Raw genomic sequence first — 13,644 nt, forward strand, 5'->3', positions numbered from 1 at the left:
TTCTAGTGACTATGTTTAAAACTGTTTTCTGTGCACTGCTTTTTTCTGGGGTAGGGTTTTTTTTTTTTTTTCATGCCAGCATAGGTATTTCAGTCCAAGCCAAGCCTATAAGCAGCTTTCAGATTATCGTGATTGCACATGGATTCAATTTAGGGTAACCTATATAAAGACTAGAGATCTTTTTTCATTTAGTTATCATTTGGTGCTTACCAGTTCCCATTAAAAGCTACCGTCTAACCTCAGCATTCCTCCATCTAAATAAAGATATGAGAAGCAGACAGTGTGCCGTCTATCTATGTGAAAGTCCATTTTGTAGTGTAAAGACTCAGATTAAAAATGTCGCCTATTGTTATCATGAGGTTAATTGACCTGGAAGAGCTGAGGACCAGATGACCCGGTCTGCCTCCTGCTGTGCTATCTGTTGTTCTACCCATGCTCAGCTTTTTTTGGGAGAGGAGACTAGATGATGTCATCTTGACTTTGCAGAAATGTTCCTCATGTTCTTGTATCTCGGCATGGAAAGTGACTTTGACCAGAGGGGCGTGGTTGAGGTGCTAAACAGAGCTGCAGCAGCCTGTAGTCCTAGACACAAGGCCGGCCTGGGACTGTGTGGAACGCAAGTACAATAGAGTAAACTTCACACATCCTTCTAGCCGAAACTGAGTCTGTGATCCAAACCTTGAGTATTAACTGAGGATTTACTTACATGCACATCCCAGGAACAAGAATGTGCTTCTATACTGCCTTTTATCTTGTGTCATTTAATTAAGTAAACGTAACCAATTACTTTAGGATAAACAGTCCAAGACATCCATCATTAGACTAATGTGTCTACTCAAAATGAAACAAAGGAGCATACTGTTTTTGGTGTCTTCTTTGACAGATCTTATCTTTACCAGATAGTGCTCTAAAACAAGAGAGACTTCTTATCACCTCAGGGTCAAACGCTGGCGCTGTTCTTCCCCTCGTCTCTGGAAACCTGAGGCAAGTCTGCGTCTTATGATACGTGTGATCTACGCAACACAATTCCATTTATTAGGTGGGTGTGTTGTGCATCACAGTGGCTGGCTGGTTTCTCACAAGCGTTTGTTGACCGAGAATATAAGAAAGCCACAGAGCGAGGAGCGGGTGTATAGGCTACTGAAAACCATCATCTAGGCCCCGTGTGCTATATGTAACCGGATTAAAAAAAAACATACCCAGTAAGCCTGCAATTTGTGTCTGAAGCCTGGCGGTTAGAAACACGGCAAAATGGGTTATCGTGATAAGGCCTAGGGGAGGAGGCCCGTTCCTCTGACTCACACATTAGCTCACCTTTAAAATATGACCACTCACTGAGTGAGAACAAATGACATGTGTCAGAGTCACAAAAACTCCGCACCGTGCATGGTCCCCCTTTCATCTGCTGCTCTTTGTGCTGAAAACCGCTGAGCTATACACACACACACACACACACACACACACTCTCCTGTTTCCCTACATGCATGTGCTTTTCGCTACACTGCTGAGCAGGATATACATATTGATGGTCAACAAAAGGATAGTGGTCTTCGCATTACTTCTCATAATAACATGGACACTCAGCAGGCCCGCAGCCTGGACTCAAACCCACCTGCACTGCCGTAGGACTTTGCCAACAGCCATCCGACACTTGCGCATATTTTCGCTTTCGTACAGTCATACAAATCCAATGGCTTTATGTCGGGGACCACAAAAGTCTTCCTCATGGTAAGGGAGTCCACCATAGCGAGTTTGCAACAACAACAAAAAACGTGAAGCGTTGCTGGCAAAAAAAACGCTACAAAAATATTCAAGCAATCATTATTTATAGCGGACTGTTCCACACGACCCGGGGACTAGGAATACAAATGTGGGTTAAGGTTTTGTTGGGAAAATATCCGCCACGGAGCTGCTTCCAAGCCAGTTAATGTCCCTTTTCTGTGCGGTTCCGTGTGCGTAAATCGTTCCGTACGACCGAGCGAAGCCCCGATCCACCGGGATGTTAGAGGAAAAACGGACTATTCCCCTTGTTTTTGCCCTTCTTCGTCCGCATTGCTGTGTACTCCGTTCACTATGCGCAGCTCCAATGAGCCCGGGCCGATGACTGACTACCAGGTGCTCCACACCGGCATCACTCACTCATCTCTCCGTCCAATAGAAAACGAGCTTGAGGGCGGGACCTCCCTGTGTGAACACAGACAGCAGGTGGAGGTGTTGGTGTGACTCCTGCTACAGGTTCATCTGCTCAATCAGGTGAACGCATGACCGGACATCCTCTGACTGGAAACGTCAAAACAGCTAAAAGTGACCTCATGACACAAATATTACTGTGACACAAACAATTAAAGATTTCATCTTTTATATATAAAACACAATGTAAAAATACTCCACAACAAGTAAAGTCCTGGATTCAGAATGTACATGAGTAAACACAACTGCTAACACCTGTGTGGGTATGCATTATGCATTTTTTTTTTTTTAAAGTTGACGTCATGTTTTGAATGTAACAACCAATGTAACAATGTAGCAGTCAGATAAATGTAGTTGAGTAAAAGTCTCTGGAATGTAATGCAGTAGAAGTATGAAGAAGCATAAATTGGAAATACTCAAGTACCCTCAAAATTGTATGTACAGTACTAGACTGAATATACTTACTTTCCACCTCTGAAGCCGACATTGTGGTCCCTGTACTGCCTGTATTTACATTTGAAACGTCTCACGTTTTATTTTCTCACACTTGAAAGGCGGTAAATTCAGGGTCAAGATACACTGCGAAAATGTAGGACTTTAGCTTTCTGTTTATGACTGTCTCAGATGTGATGACCCCGGTTAAACACCATGAAACACCGGCGTGCTGCAGTCACCTGGGCAAACTCCATCAGCCTTAGGGGTGCTGCTGTAAAGGACCCTGACCTCTTGCAGACAGAGAACAAAAACAGAAGCTCTGACCCAAGATCACTGAAGCACATTATCGATCTTTGGAAAGCTATTTTAATGACTTTGATTTGCTTGTGTAAACCAGAGAAATATGACATTCATCACAATGTGTTCTGACCAAAAAAATATTTGGCCCAATTATTGCTGAGATGAAGACATTTAGAAACCACCATAACCAAGGCAGCTTGTATTCGTCAATGCTTTTAAGTTTGTCCTGAATTAAAGAACAATATAAGAGCATGCAATGTAAATGTAACATGTTAATTGGTCATTTATTTCTGCTTCTCCAGAGCCCAACAACATGCAAATAAAGAAATAAAGAGCTAGGCATACGACACATTACAATGCTGGGTAATCAGAACAATAAATCAGCTCCTGATTAAATAATAGTTAGAAATTAGCAGCAATGTCAAAAACATGCAGATATGTTCAGTTGTTTACATACCTTGCTGCACTTTAAAAGCAGACTGCTGTATAAACAGAAAGGCTGGAACAAGAGGAACAGCGTAAATATAGAATTGTATGTAAATCTATACAGGAAGGGAAAATAGTGTAATTTGCCTCTAATTTTCATTTTAATTGTGACTCAGGAGTTTCTTTTCGATAGGTTTTGAAGTGTTTCCAGAAGCACCATCCCATTTAAAAACTGAAATCTCAAGAGAGCCTCATCATCACATGATGTTCCAAGAGCACTCAGTGCCCAGCTGCAGTAACTTTGTAAGAGGATTACCTCTCAGCTATTTCAATCTAATTATGAAAGAAACAATTTATCCCTCATTTCATTTAACTCTTATGGTGGGATGAAAACAATTAAAAGCATGAGGCCTTTTACATTAAATACTGAAGTAGATGTACATCATATTTAATCTCAAAGGACAAATACTTTGCACATCTATTATTGGAGCACATCAATCTTGATGTGTTTAGTGTCAGACTAAAGAAAGGAGCTTTGCAGAAATTAAATGTGCCTTCTGAAAGAAAACCAAATTACTTTAGTGCAGAATTTCCCGTCAGATGAAAGTCACTGCTTTGCAGATATAAATCAATTTTTATCACAACTGCAAATTTCAAGACATGTAAATAAAGTTTCAGACATTCAAATACACCAGCTTGTCAGTTAGAATTGATGATGCATAATTCACAAAAACATATGCAGTGGCAATCAGAGAACCTAAAAAGAAAGTCTTGTCCATACCAAAAATTATCAAACTGCATTGGGTCACGATCAGACCCTCAACAACACTGACTGACAGAAACTACAGCATTAATACCTCCAGCTTCTAAAATGATCAGTGGGAAAGTAAACACCTGCACCTGGCACAAGAAGTGGGCATGAGGAAATGACTGCAGGGCTACTGAATAATAAGTTTTAAATGCTTTACTACCATCCTATTATTCAACTTAGCAAACGTGTACGTGTACAATACATGTACAACCAGAAAGTTATTTGGATGGTTAACTTTTGTTTACTAATTTTGAAATCTTTTCAGGATCACTGGGTTTTGCAAGACACCCACATACTAGAGATCGTCGAGCCAACAATGTGAGGCTTGAATGCTCAGCTCCACTTTCAAATGAACGCCTCCTGTTGAAAACAAACAAATAATGCTCCTCCCCCTTTGTTTTCTGGGGCAGAGCTTCCCGTCAGAACAAGAGCTCTGCATTTATTAAGTGTACAAACGTGTTAATTCTTTTACAAAACGTTTTTTTTGGAAACAAGAACTTCACCAGACTTCAGTTACAGTTATCACGTAACCACATAGTAGTATTTCATAACAGAAGACTGCTCATTTGCACAATTATCTTGAGCTTGATATTTGAGAAAGACTGACACCATATGGCCAAAAGTAATACAAGGTCCTGTATTTGTGTACTGTACTACAAAAATCCACCAGGATGGAAAAAAAGGCAAAAATGCTGCCATTCTATAAAGTAAATTGATACAACTAAGGAATTACACAAATTTGAAAAAATGGAGCATATTCAATGTCTACAAGAGAAATCAGAAAATTGCATCTTTGAGAAATACAGCGTGGGAGGAATCTTTTAGTCCTCTTTAAGGCCTCCGAAGACGGCTGTGGGGACACTCTTCTGTTCAAGCTGCACCTCTGAGAAAGGACAGGACGAAAACAACCATTTACAAATGCATGTTCATGAAGAAAACATGTCCACATGAATGTTTAAACACACACCTAATTTCCCTGTTTTACTGCTGAGGCTAGGCCCGATGTGTCTGTCACTCACCTTCTGGTCCCTGGCCTTCATCACCTTCGTCCTCGTCATCATCGTCAATGTCAATCTCATCAGGATTGGCTCGTTTGGCAAGCTCAGCCAACTCGCTGCGAGAGGTGTCGCTCCTGCAAAGGCACATGAAGAGGATAAGATTCATGCGTCTCCATTTAGGTTGGAGCGTGTTGTCCAATTTTATAAAAAAGGCATAACCTTTCACCAGAGAAAACAAAAAGACCGACCTGACAAAGAGAATCTTCTCTTTGGGTTTGGGTTTGTCCTGCTCGGCCTCTGCAGCAAGCAGCTGTGCTTTCTGCTCCAGCATCTTCATGTCATCAATTCCCATTTGGCCCGGAGCAAGGTCTGACACTGGATACAAAACAAAAGGTTGGACAAACAGAAACATTAGCAGGAGTACATTCATCCGTGTGCTATTCTTAGGGGTAACCTCAGGATTTTGGAAAAATAGCACGCGTGGCTACCATATGAATATTATGAAACATCCCCTCCCAAAGTTCCGTACTGCCTATTCAGCTCACGGCTAACAAGTTAGTGCAAGCTCTCTCACCGGTGCCCGTGGAGCTCGTTATTGCCTTCATCATCTGAGAGGACATGAAGTTGACCTGGGTGTTGTATGTGGCTTGGACACTACGTTTGATCCTCAGCATTTCTCTGATCGTGTCCTCATTTCCGTGGCGGATCTCAAATTCCTTCCAGGCCTGCCAGAAATTTGCAGTCACCTGAAAGACCCAAGTTCATGAATATATCAAGAGGAATTACGATGGGCACATCACTGATGGAAATGTGTCACTTCATTCAGAAACGGGTAACGGCAGGAGGTGGTTTATCTCACCCGTGGGTCGCAAATCTGCGAGCAGTAGGAGTAGATCGCTCTGGCCCGATCGATCTCACCAAGTTTACTCTCCATGTCAGCAAATCGCTGACACATGTCCCTTGCATGCTCATCAGGAAGCACCTGGATAAAAACAAAAAGGTATAATTCAGATTTTTTGTTATTTCAATAATGAATAAAACAGCAAATGTTGTTATTTTGATGAGTCACAAATAGTAGAAGGATTTGCATAGATAATAACTTGAAAGTACCGTATTTTCCGCACTATAAGGCGCACTTAAAAGCCTTTAATTTTCTCAAAAAACGACAGTGCGCCTTGTAATCCGGAGCGCCTTATATATGGATCAATTGGTTAATTTGTTGATCTATACTGGTTGTACACGGCGCTCTGTCAAAATGTTTCAGTACGACTGGTAAACTACAGAGCCGCACCGCTTGCAGCATTACGGCTACCGTAGTCAGGGGTGTCGCCGAAGTAATAGCGGTAAACACCGGTACTGTGCTTACTCCTAGTCCAACACCACTTGTGTGTATAAAGACCCCAAAATGGCACCTTTCAAGAGACACGCTTACGACGCTGAGTTCAAACTCAAGGCTGTCAGCTATGCAGCCGAACATGGGAATAGAGCAGCAGCGAGAGAATTCAACATTAATGAATCAATGGTACGGAAGTGGAGGAAGCAAGAAGATGACCTGTGCCAAGTAAAGAAGACTAAAAAGAGTTTCCGAGGGAACAAAGCGAGATGGCCACAGTTAGAGGACAAACTCGAACAGTGGGTTGTTGAACAGTAGTAGCTTCTATTCTATGCGCCTTATAATCCGGTGTGCCCTATATATAAAAACAGTTCTAAAATAGGCCATTCATTGAAGGTGCGCCTTATAATCCAGTGCGCCTTATAGTGCGGAAAATACGGTATTTAAAAATATCAAATTAAAAGGTCTATTGTGTAAGATTTGTCATTAATATCAATATTAAATTCAATTTCTGCCAATATTCTCCAAAATGCTACACACGGTTCTTTTATTTCAACAGAAAAATAAACCTTCCAATACCACATGTTGTCATACGCGTCAATGCTCTTCACATGTACCTCGATAGCTTTCTGGTAAATGGCTCTGGTATACGTGACTCCGTAAATTTCAGCTGCTCTCTTGATGTAGATATTGAACATGTGATGTCTCTCAACAGAGTCTACTGCCTGCGTTGCTCTTTCATAGACAGCCATGGCGTGTCGTGCCAATCCATAGCCCTCCTCCAATTTGGCATACAACAGGTAAATGGCTGGAAAGCAACACAGTGGTACATTCAGCATTAATACATTTTATAAAGAAAAAAAAATAGACACAATGAAGACTATGCTGTATACACGTCAAAACGTTTTGACAAAGGTACTTACTCTTGGCAAACTTGGCAGGGCAGCCGTCCAGGGCTTGTTCAAATAAATCTCTAGCTCTCTCCAGCTTCTTGCCCCCATAACGATCAATGAACTTGGTGAGGTAAGTGTTCCAGATGTCATAAACATTTGGCCACCTGAAGAGAGCAATACCGCGCTCGTATGCCTAAAGAGGTATCAACAAACACATTGAAAAATTATTCAAAGGGGTGGTACGGTGATCAAGGCTAGAATACATTTTGACATTATTTAATTAGTGGCATGTTATTACTTTGAAGCTTTCCTCAAAGTAGTTGTGCTCTTCAAGGAACATGGCATAATTGATGATGATCTGTGGCGTGGCGATGCGGAGGTCAATGATGCGATCGTAAACTGCTTTGGTAGACTGAGAAGAAAAATGGAGGAAGAAATCAACATATACCACTCACAGAGATGAATGATTTCAAAGACACAGGGGATCAGAATTCTAACCCAATACTTAGTATCTTAGAGTTCACCTGTCATGTTACCTTCTGTATTGGCTTATATGTAAACAGTGAGCTTACCTGGAAAGTGCCGAGACTCTCCTCCAGGTCCGCCAGCATGGACCAGACCTTCAAAGACTTGTAAACTCGGTTTTGGACCGGCTCAGATACATCAAAGTACTCCGCCTTCTTGGATGGGATTGCTGTCGCTTTCTAAATTCAAATAATTGAAAGAACAACATACGTCTTACCTCTATATCCACAAAACATGTATACACAAATACACAAGTGGTCTCATTTATTTAAAAATGTGCAATCAGTAATATTCCAGTCCGTGCTCAGAATTGCCATAATTCATTGGCAGGGACTCAAATCAAAGCTCGTCACCTTTTGCCCCAAATCTCTTCCGTTATGAATACGCTAACCGCCTAGAGCCCTAAACCAGTTATCTAGGATGCATTTGGTTTTGTTTCCCTCAAACAAGTGACCATCTCTGCATCCTCTGAAAGGTTGAGAGAGCTTCAGAGAAAGCAACCAACAGTATGTAATGATTTTGTTCGTCACAAGTCAAGCTGTGGTTCAAGTTTAAAGACGAACACTACACTAAACACCATTATGATAGGCAGCCTCAGGTCAAATCTATCGACTGCTGCATCTGTTACCAGGTGTTAAGTTTGAAAATCACGAGATAAACCTCGACAGAGAATATGCTTTCAGGAAGTAAAAATATGCAATGTTGTTGTAGTTTCTCAGTCCTGCCACTAGATGTCACCAAACACCTAGTGGAAATAGTGCTACTATTTGACTGATGGCACCCGTAATAATGACCGCAGACGAGATGCAAGTGCCTCACCCTCAGTATGCGCAGCGCCTGTTCATAATTCTCATGGCGAAGCTCCATCTCTCCATATTCACACCACACTGCAGCAAGGTCATCCACCTGCTTGTAGTTCACCTTGGTAGCCTTCTCAAAAATGGTCCTGGCCTGAGTGACAGTCAGTAAACGTTAAGAAATATCAGGAATGAAAAAGACAAAAAAAAAAAAGGAATCTCAGAACTGTGGAGGGTTTCCATAATGCCCGTGGAAAGCCCTCAATGACTTACATCATCCAGCTGCTCGTTTTCCTCGTAGAATTTAGCGAAGGAAACCCAGAGCGAGTGAGGCTTCCCCGTGGCCTTCATCGGATCTATAGTCTGCACCGCCTCAGTGTATGTGTTGATAATCTGCAGAAGATATAGCGAGCGCGGATATATTAGTCTAGTACAACATAAATGCAGTTCTACCTGTGTAGCGTTTGTTAAATGTTGTACCAGTATGACAACTTACCTGCCGTGGATTGCCGTCATACAATTTGACCCGCTTGTGCCACTCATGAACATTATGAGGGTTCTGCCGCAGTAGAACACTGTTCAATAGGAGGGGCCGCCGGGCTATCAGCTGCTCGAAGCGGGCCAGTCTGAGCTCCATGTCTATGTCCTCTGGGAGGAGAGGGACAGAGAGTAAGGCATGCATGACAAGAGAAGTGAAAGCAAGGAACTTTGGCAATATTAATGAATCCACACACACACCATCTTCATCCTTCCCCATCTCAGCTGTGGTCTCCATCTTTGCTGCGATCATGCTCTCCTCAAACTGGGCATAGCTGTCAAACACTTGTGTGAAATCCCGTACTGTTACCACTGTAAGGATGGCCTCCTCATACACATCACGGGCCTGAGAGAAGTAAAGACACATAAATCATCATAGACAGTCAGTCAACTAGCTTAATATTAAGCAGCGGTATCTCGTATTTTGTTTAAATATATTTCAATATGATGAAGTGCTGTATGATATGTATAAATTGAAGCTATTTGGACAATACACACCTTCTCAAAGTGACCACTCCTAATGTAATAGTCGGCTAAAGAGCACCAGAGTTTTCCAAGTTGGTCTGTGAAGCGAGTGAGGCCTCCTCGGATGATGGCCCCTACATTGAGTGACGTCACTTTATCGGGGTTCTGGGAGATCAGGTCGCACAGCTCATGCCACAGCTGTCCGACAAAATACACGTAGAAACAAGATCAATTTTGCTCGTCAGCTTAAGAAAAAACAGGCAAATTTGGAAGTGCACATGATATTAAAATCTTACTTGATAGTTAGATTTGCCCTCTTTGGACACAAAGCTTTCGTCATTGACAACAGCTGCTAGTCGCACAGCTGCTTCATCCAAGCGGCCAACAGACCGTAAGTAGTCTATGTACTCCTCTGCATTTTCTGGAGAAAGCTGCATGGTACAAATAGCAGACAGCACATGTGAAGGACATTATCATTCTTCTAAATGTGTTTTGCTTCTTCATCAACATTTGAGCTTTATACAGTATGCTGTTAAAGCTTTTTGGATAGTTGGTAAAACCTTCTCAAGACAAAATCAGCAAATCCAGCACACAAATACAACTATTAGTGTTCCTCCTAAATAACAGCTGTTTTATAGAACTAGCTTTGGTACCGTGCTCTCACCTTAAGGTACCTGCGGTACACTCGGATTGCTGTCTCGGGCAGAGGAAGGTTACGGGCAAAGCGGAGATACAGAGGCCAGATACGTGGGTGCTGAGTAACAGGAAGAGCTCTGAGTGCCCGGTCGAATGTTTGCCGGCTTCTTGTGATCTTGCATTGAGATACAAGGAACTGGCAGTAATCAAGCCACAGTCTGGGCATCTAGTTTAAGGAAAGACAGGTGTTAAGTTTCAAGCACAACTGACCACAACGGAATGTTATTTTGTACTGTCAAGTGGTTCAGTATTACCTTATGCATGAACACCAATGCTCTTTCATGGCAATTATTGATCTCTTCATATCCTGGCTCAGTGACACATTTCCCTTTGATTTGTTTCCGTCTCTCTCGCAGATAATTGTACCACAGCTTGTAGCTGTAAAATGGAAAAAAAAATTTAAGAAAAAGGTTAGACCATAAGCAAATAGTAGTTGTGCACAATTTAAAACCTGGTATAGCCATCAGGCCACTCATCACCTAAATAAAAAAACAAGGCATGTTCATTCATGCATGCATGTTCTAATGTGATTGCAATAATTTGGATTTGCAGGTAATCGCAGCAAACTGCTTTTACAGTACAATGTTGTTGCTTTGTGTATAACGGTCCCCTGTCACGTTAACTACCTGCCGGGCAGCTCTCTCAGAGCGCGCTCGTAGATCATGTTGAGGGTGGATTTGGCTCCATTCTGTTTGAATTCGATGTAACGTATCCAGCACTTGACCGAGTATGGGTTCCTGATGATCTCCTCTTCGTATGGCAGATCATCGTCCTCCTATCAGAGCCACAAAGCACATAACACGTCGAGTAACATAACAACTACAACATGAATAACTTCGAGAGAGTTTCGTTTTGCTAAAGCTAGCATTAGTGCGACGTTACTATAACGTTGACAATACATCCGTTTATAGATCGTAAGTAAAACATAAATAAATCTGCGATAACTATCATAACCACTAGTTAGGAGCCAAGAATGCCTGACAACAAAATCTCTACGATTCACAGCTTACGAGCCATAGCAAGCTAACTTGTTACACACAAACACACAGCTATGCTAACGTTAGCGCTTTAGTAAAAGTTAGCTAATGTTAGCTAACTAGCTAACACTCCCTGTCAATAAACGCCATTAGATAATAATATGCAGTGGTGTAACTTACGAATATAACATCGGGTTTTCCGTTTAGTGAAGGCATTTTCTTCCAGGGGAGAATAGCCGTTCGAGATTTAAAAAAAAGAGTAATGCTAACTGTAGCTAACACTTCGGTTGCAGACAACTCAAAGCGTGTCGGGTGGAGGTGGGATACTTCCGGCTTCGTCACGTTACGTCACAGCAACGTCAGGGGTCATTATTTTGTGCGCAAAAATATGGATCTTGTAGCAAATGTTGTATCTGTGCTTGATCTGCTTATTACAAAGTCTGTATTATAAATCATATTGTGTCACCTTACCACTGGCAAAATTAACCAGTTGGCTGAGCATACTGCTGACATCATGTTACAATCTGAAATACAGTAGGCAAGGCAAGGCAAGTTTATTTGTATAGCACATTTCAACAACAAGGTAATTCAAAGTGCTTCACATAAAGCCATTAAAAGCATCAAAACACAAGGCAAAAGTAAAGGAGATTTAAAAACAATCAAGAACATTCATTGAAACATTAAATACAGTCATTAAAACAATAGAAAGCAGTGTAAGAAATAAAATACAGTAGTAAAACGCAGAAATTGATTAATATCCTTGAATCTGGTTCAAGTAAAGGCAGCAGCAAACAGAAAAGTCTTCAATCTTGATTTAAAGGAGCTGAGGGTCTCAGCAGACCTGCAGCTTTCTGGGACGCTGCTTCTCCATGTTTAGTTCTGACTCTGGGAACAGGAAGCAGACCAGTCCCAGATGACCTGCGGGGTCGGGATGGTTCATAAGGTAGCAGCAGATCAGAGATGTATTTAGATGTAGTGCACACTACTGCACATTCATTTATGTATATTTTGATTTTGATTTTGGTAAATGTCATAATAATTAGGTAGTGTATATCATATAGCATGACTGATACTGGAGTGACTGTTGTGATAACCTGAGGCCAGAACAGACCCAGTCTTAATGAGACAGTTTAGTCCAGTGTAAAAGTTACCCTAAGAAAGTTAGTGTGGCTCAAATGACAACATATACAACATATGCAAATTGTGATGTAAATGAAATATCATAGCGAGTTACCAGAAGTGAAGAATGCCATAAAGTTACTTTTAAAGTTATAAGGTAAACCTTTTTTACTTTTTAAAAATAAAACTATCAGTGTATAATTTGTTCTCTCAAAACCACAGTGACATCATTTTTGAAGGATATTGTGTTTCCTTAACAGCAACAACATCCTATCAAATGTAGCACAAGGATAAAGAACTTTGACATCTGAGTGGAACTTATTATAGGTCTTATCTCAGCCTTGTTGGCAAACACTTTTGTATTCCTATTAAGGCAAAGTGTAATACCACTTGAACTTTATGGAATGGGCCTTACATTCGAGTTTACCAGAGCAACATGATCTGTGCAACATGACCTGCAACTATATACCAGCACCCCTTGGGTGCTTCTCCAAAATTAAGTTGCATGTCTGGCTATGGTCATGTTTAATTGCGAGGGCAAGTAGAGACAAGCTCTATTATACAATTATGAAATCCTTCTCAAGTAGGCTAAGTTGGAATCTAAATCATTTGTTACTTAATTATTTGACTAAATTATTTGTTGAAACAAATAACAGAAACATAAACATGTTGCACAGCATCTATTTTTGGACATACTTTGGACTTTGGTTCAGGCTCTCTTTAAAACATGTGCATGACATTATGAACATGTCATACTCTTCAAAATGTATATATGGTGTGTGAGGGACTGTAAGCTACAATACTAAGTTTTATTATACTTATATTTGTAATACTTGCCAATGATATTCAATTTTATTGCATTTCAAAGATTTTAAATGTGGACAAGCTCCGACACTAAACACCAATGACATTTTAGTTCATCTCACTAAGGGCAAAGAGTTCATAGGTTCAAATAACGAAAGTCAACATATTTACTAAATAGATGAATATGTATTTGTCGAATTAGCTATGTTTTGTAAATAATTGTACAACACACAGAGTGTGAGTTTCGATCCCATCTTGCTGGATTTATTTATCATTAATTTTTTCTTGTTTTATTTATTTTTTGACAGTTGAGCAATGTTGAACAAGCAAAAGGTTTA

The 13,644-nt window shown here is 40.9% G+C and overlaps 2 protein-coding genes across 5 annotated transcripts in view; both read right to left on the reverse strand.

Moving 5' to 3' along the window:
* camsap3 (calmodulin regulated spectrin-associated protein family, member 3) overlaps positions 1-2,096 on the reverse strand; it is a 35,121-nt gene extending 33,025 nt beyond the window's left edge. For all 4 annotated transcript variants that reach the window (XM_031867701.1, XM_031867703.1, XM_031867702.1 and 1 more), the window contains exon 1: positions 1,613-2,096. In XM_031867701.1, the coding sequence (XP_031723561.1) occupies positions 1,613-1,745 (133 nt within the window). In that variant the 5' untranslated portion in view covers positions 1,746-2,096. The remainder of the gene's footprint in view (positions 1-1,612) is intronic.
* A 1,022-nt stretch (positions 2,097-3,118) lies between these two features.
* On the reverse strand, positions 3,119-11,990 carry xab2 (XPA binding protein 2). The gene is made up of 19 exons (XM_031868037.1): positions 11,564-11,990; positions 11,033-11,181; positions 10,661-10,784; positions 10,375-10,572; positions 10,007-10,141; positions 9,744-9,908; positions 9,447-9,591; positions 9,205-9,356; positions 8,982-9,101; positions 8,731-8,862; positions 7,959-8,090; positions 7,685-7,798; positions 7,417-7,579; positions 7,111-7,301; positions 6,020-6,142; positions 5,735-5,906; positions 5,409-5,535; positions 5,182-5,294; positions 3,119-5,045 (listed from the first exon to the last, which is right to left on the reverse strand). The coding sequence occupies exons 1-19, from the start codon at positions 11,597-11,599 to the stop codon at positions 4,984-4,986; spliced, it is 2,553 nt and encodes an 850-aa protein (XP_031723897.1). The 5' UTR covers positions 11,600-11,990; the 3' UTR covers positions 3,119-4,983.
* Between the last annotated feature and the right edge of the window lie 1,654 nt (positions 11,991-13,644).

The sequence above is a fragment of the Anarrhichthys ocellatus genome, unplaced genomic scaffold, assembly GCF_004355925.1.
Source record: "Anarrhichthys ocellatus isolate YVR2014 unplaced genomic scaffold, GSC_Weel_1.0 scaffold40, whole genome shotgun sequence".
Lineage (NCBI taxonomy): Eukaryota > Metazoa > Chordata > Actinopteri > Perciformes > Anarhichadidae > Anarrhichthys > Anarrhichthys ocellatus.

Excerpts from the sequence above, each read along its gene's own strand:
- xab2 (XM_031868037.1), bottom strand. The coding sequence starts at position 11,599 with ATGCCTTCACTAAACGGAAAACCCGATGTTATATTC. Across the intron at positions 10,142-10,374 it reads TGTACCGCAGGTACCTTAAG|CTTTCTCCAGAAAATGCAGA; the intron begins GTGAGAGCACGG and ends TGTACCATGCAG. Across the intron at positions 6,143-7,110 it reads TTTACCAGAAAGCTATCGAG|GTGCTTCCTGATGAGCATGC; the intron begins GTACATGTGAAG and ends GTTTTTATCCAG.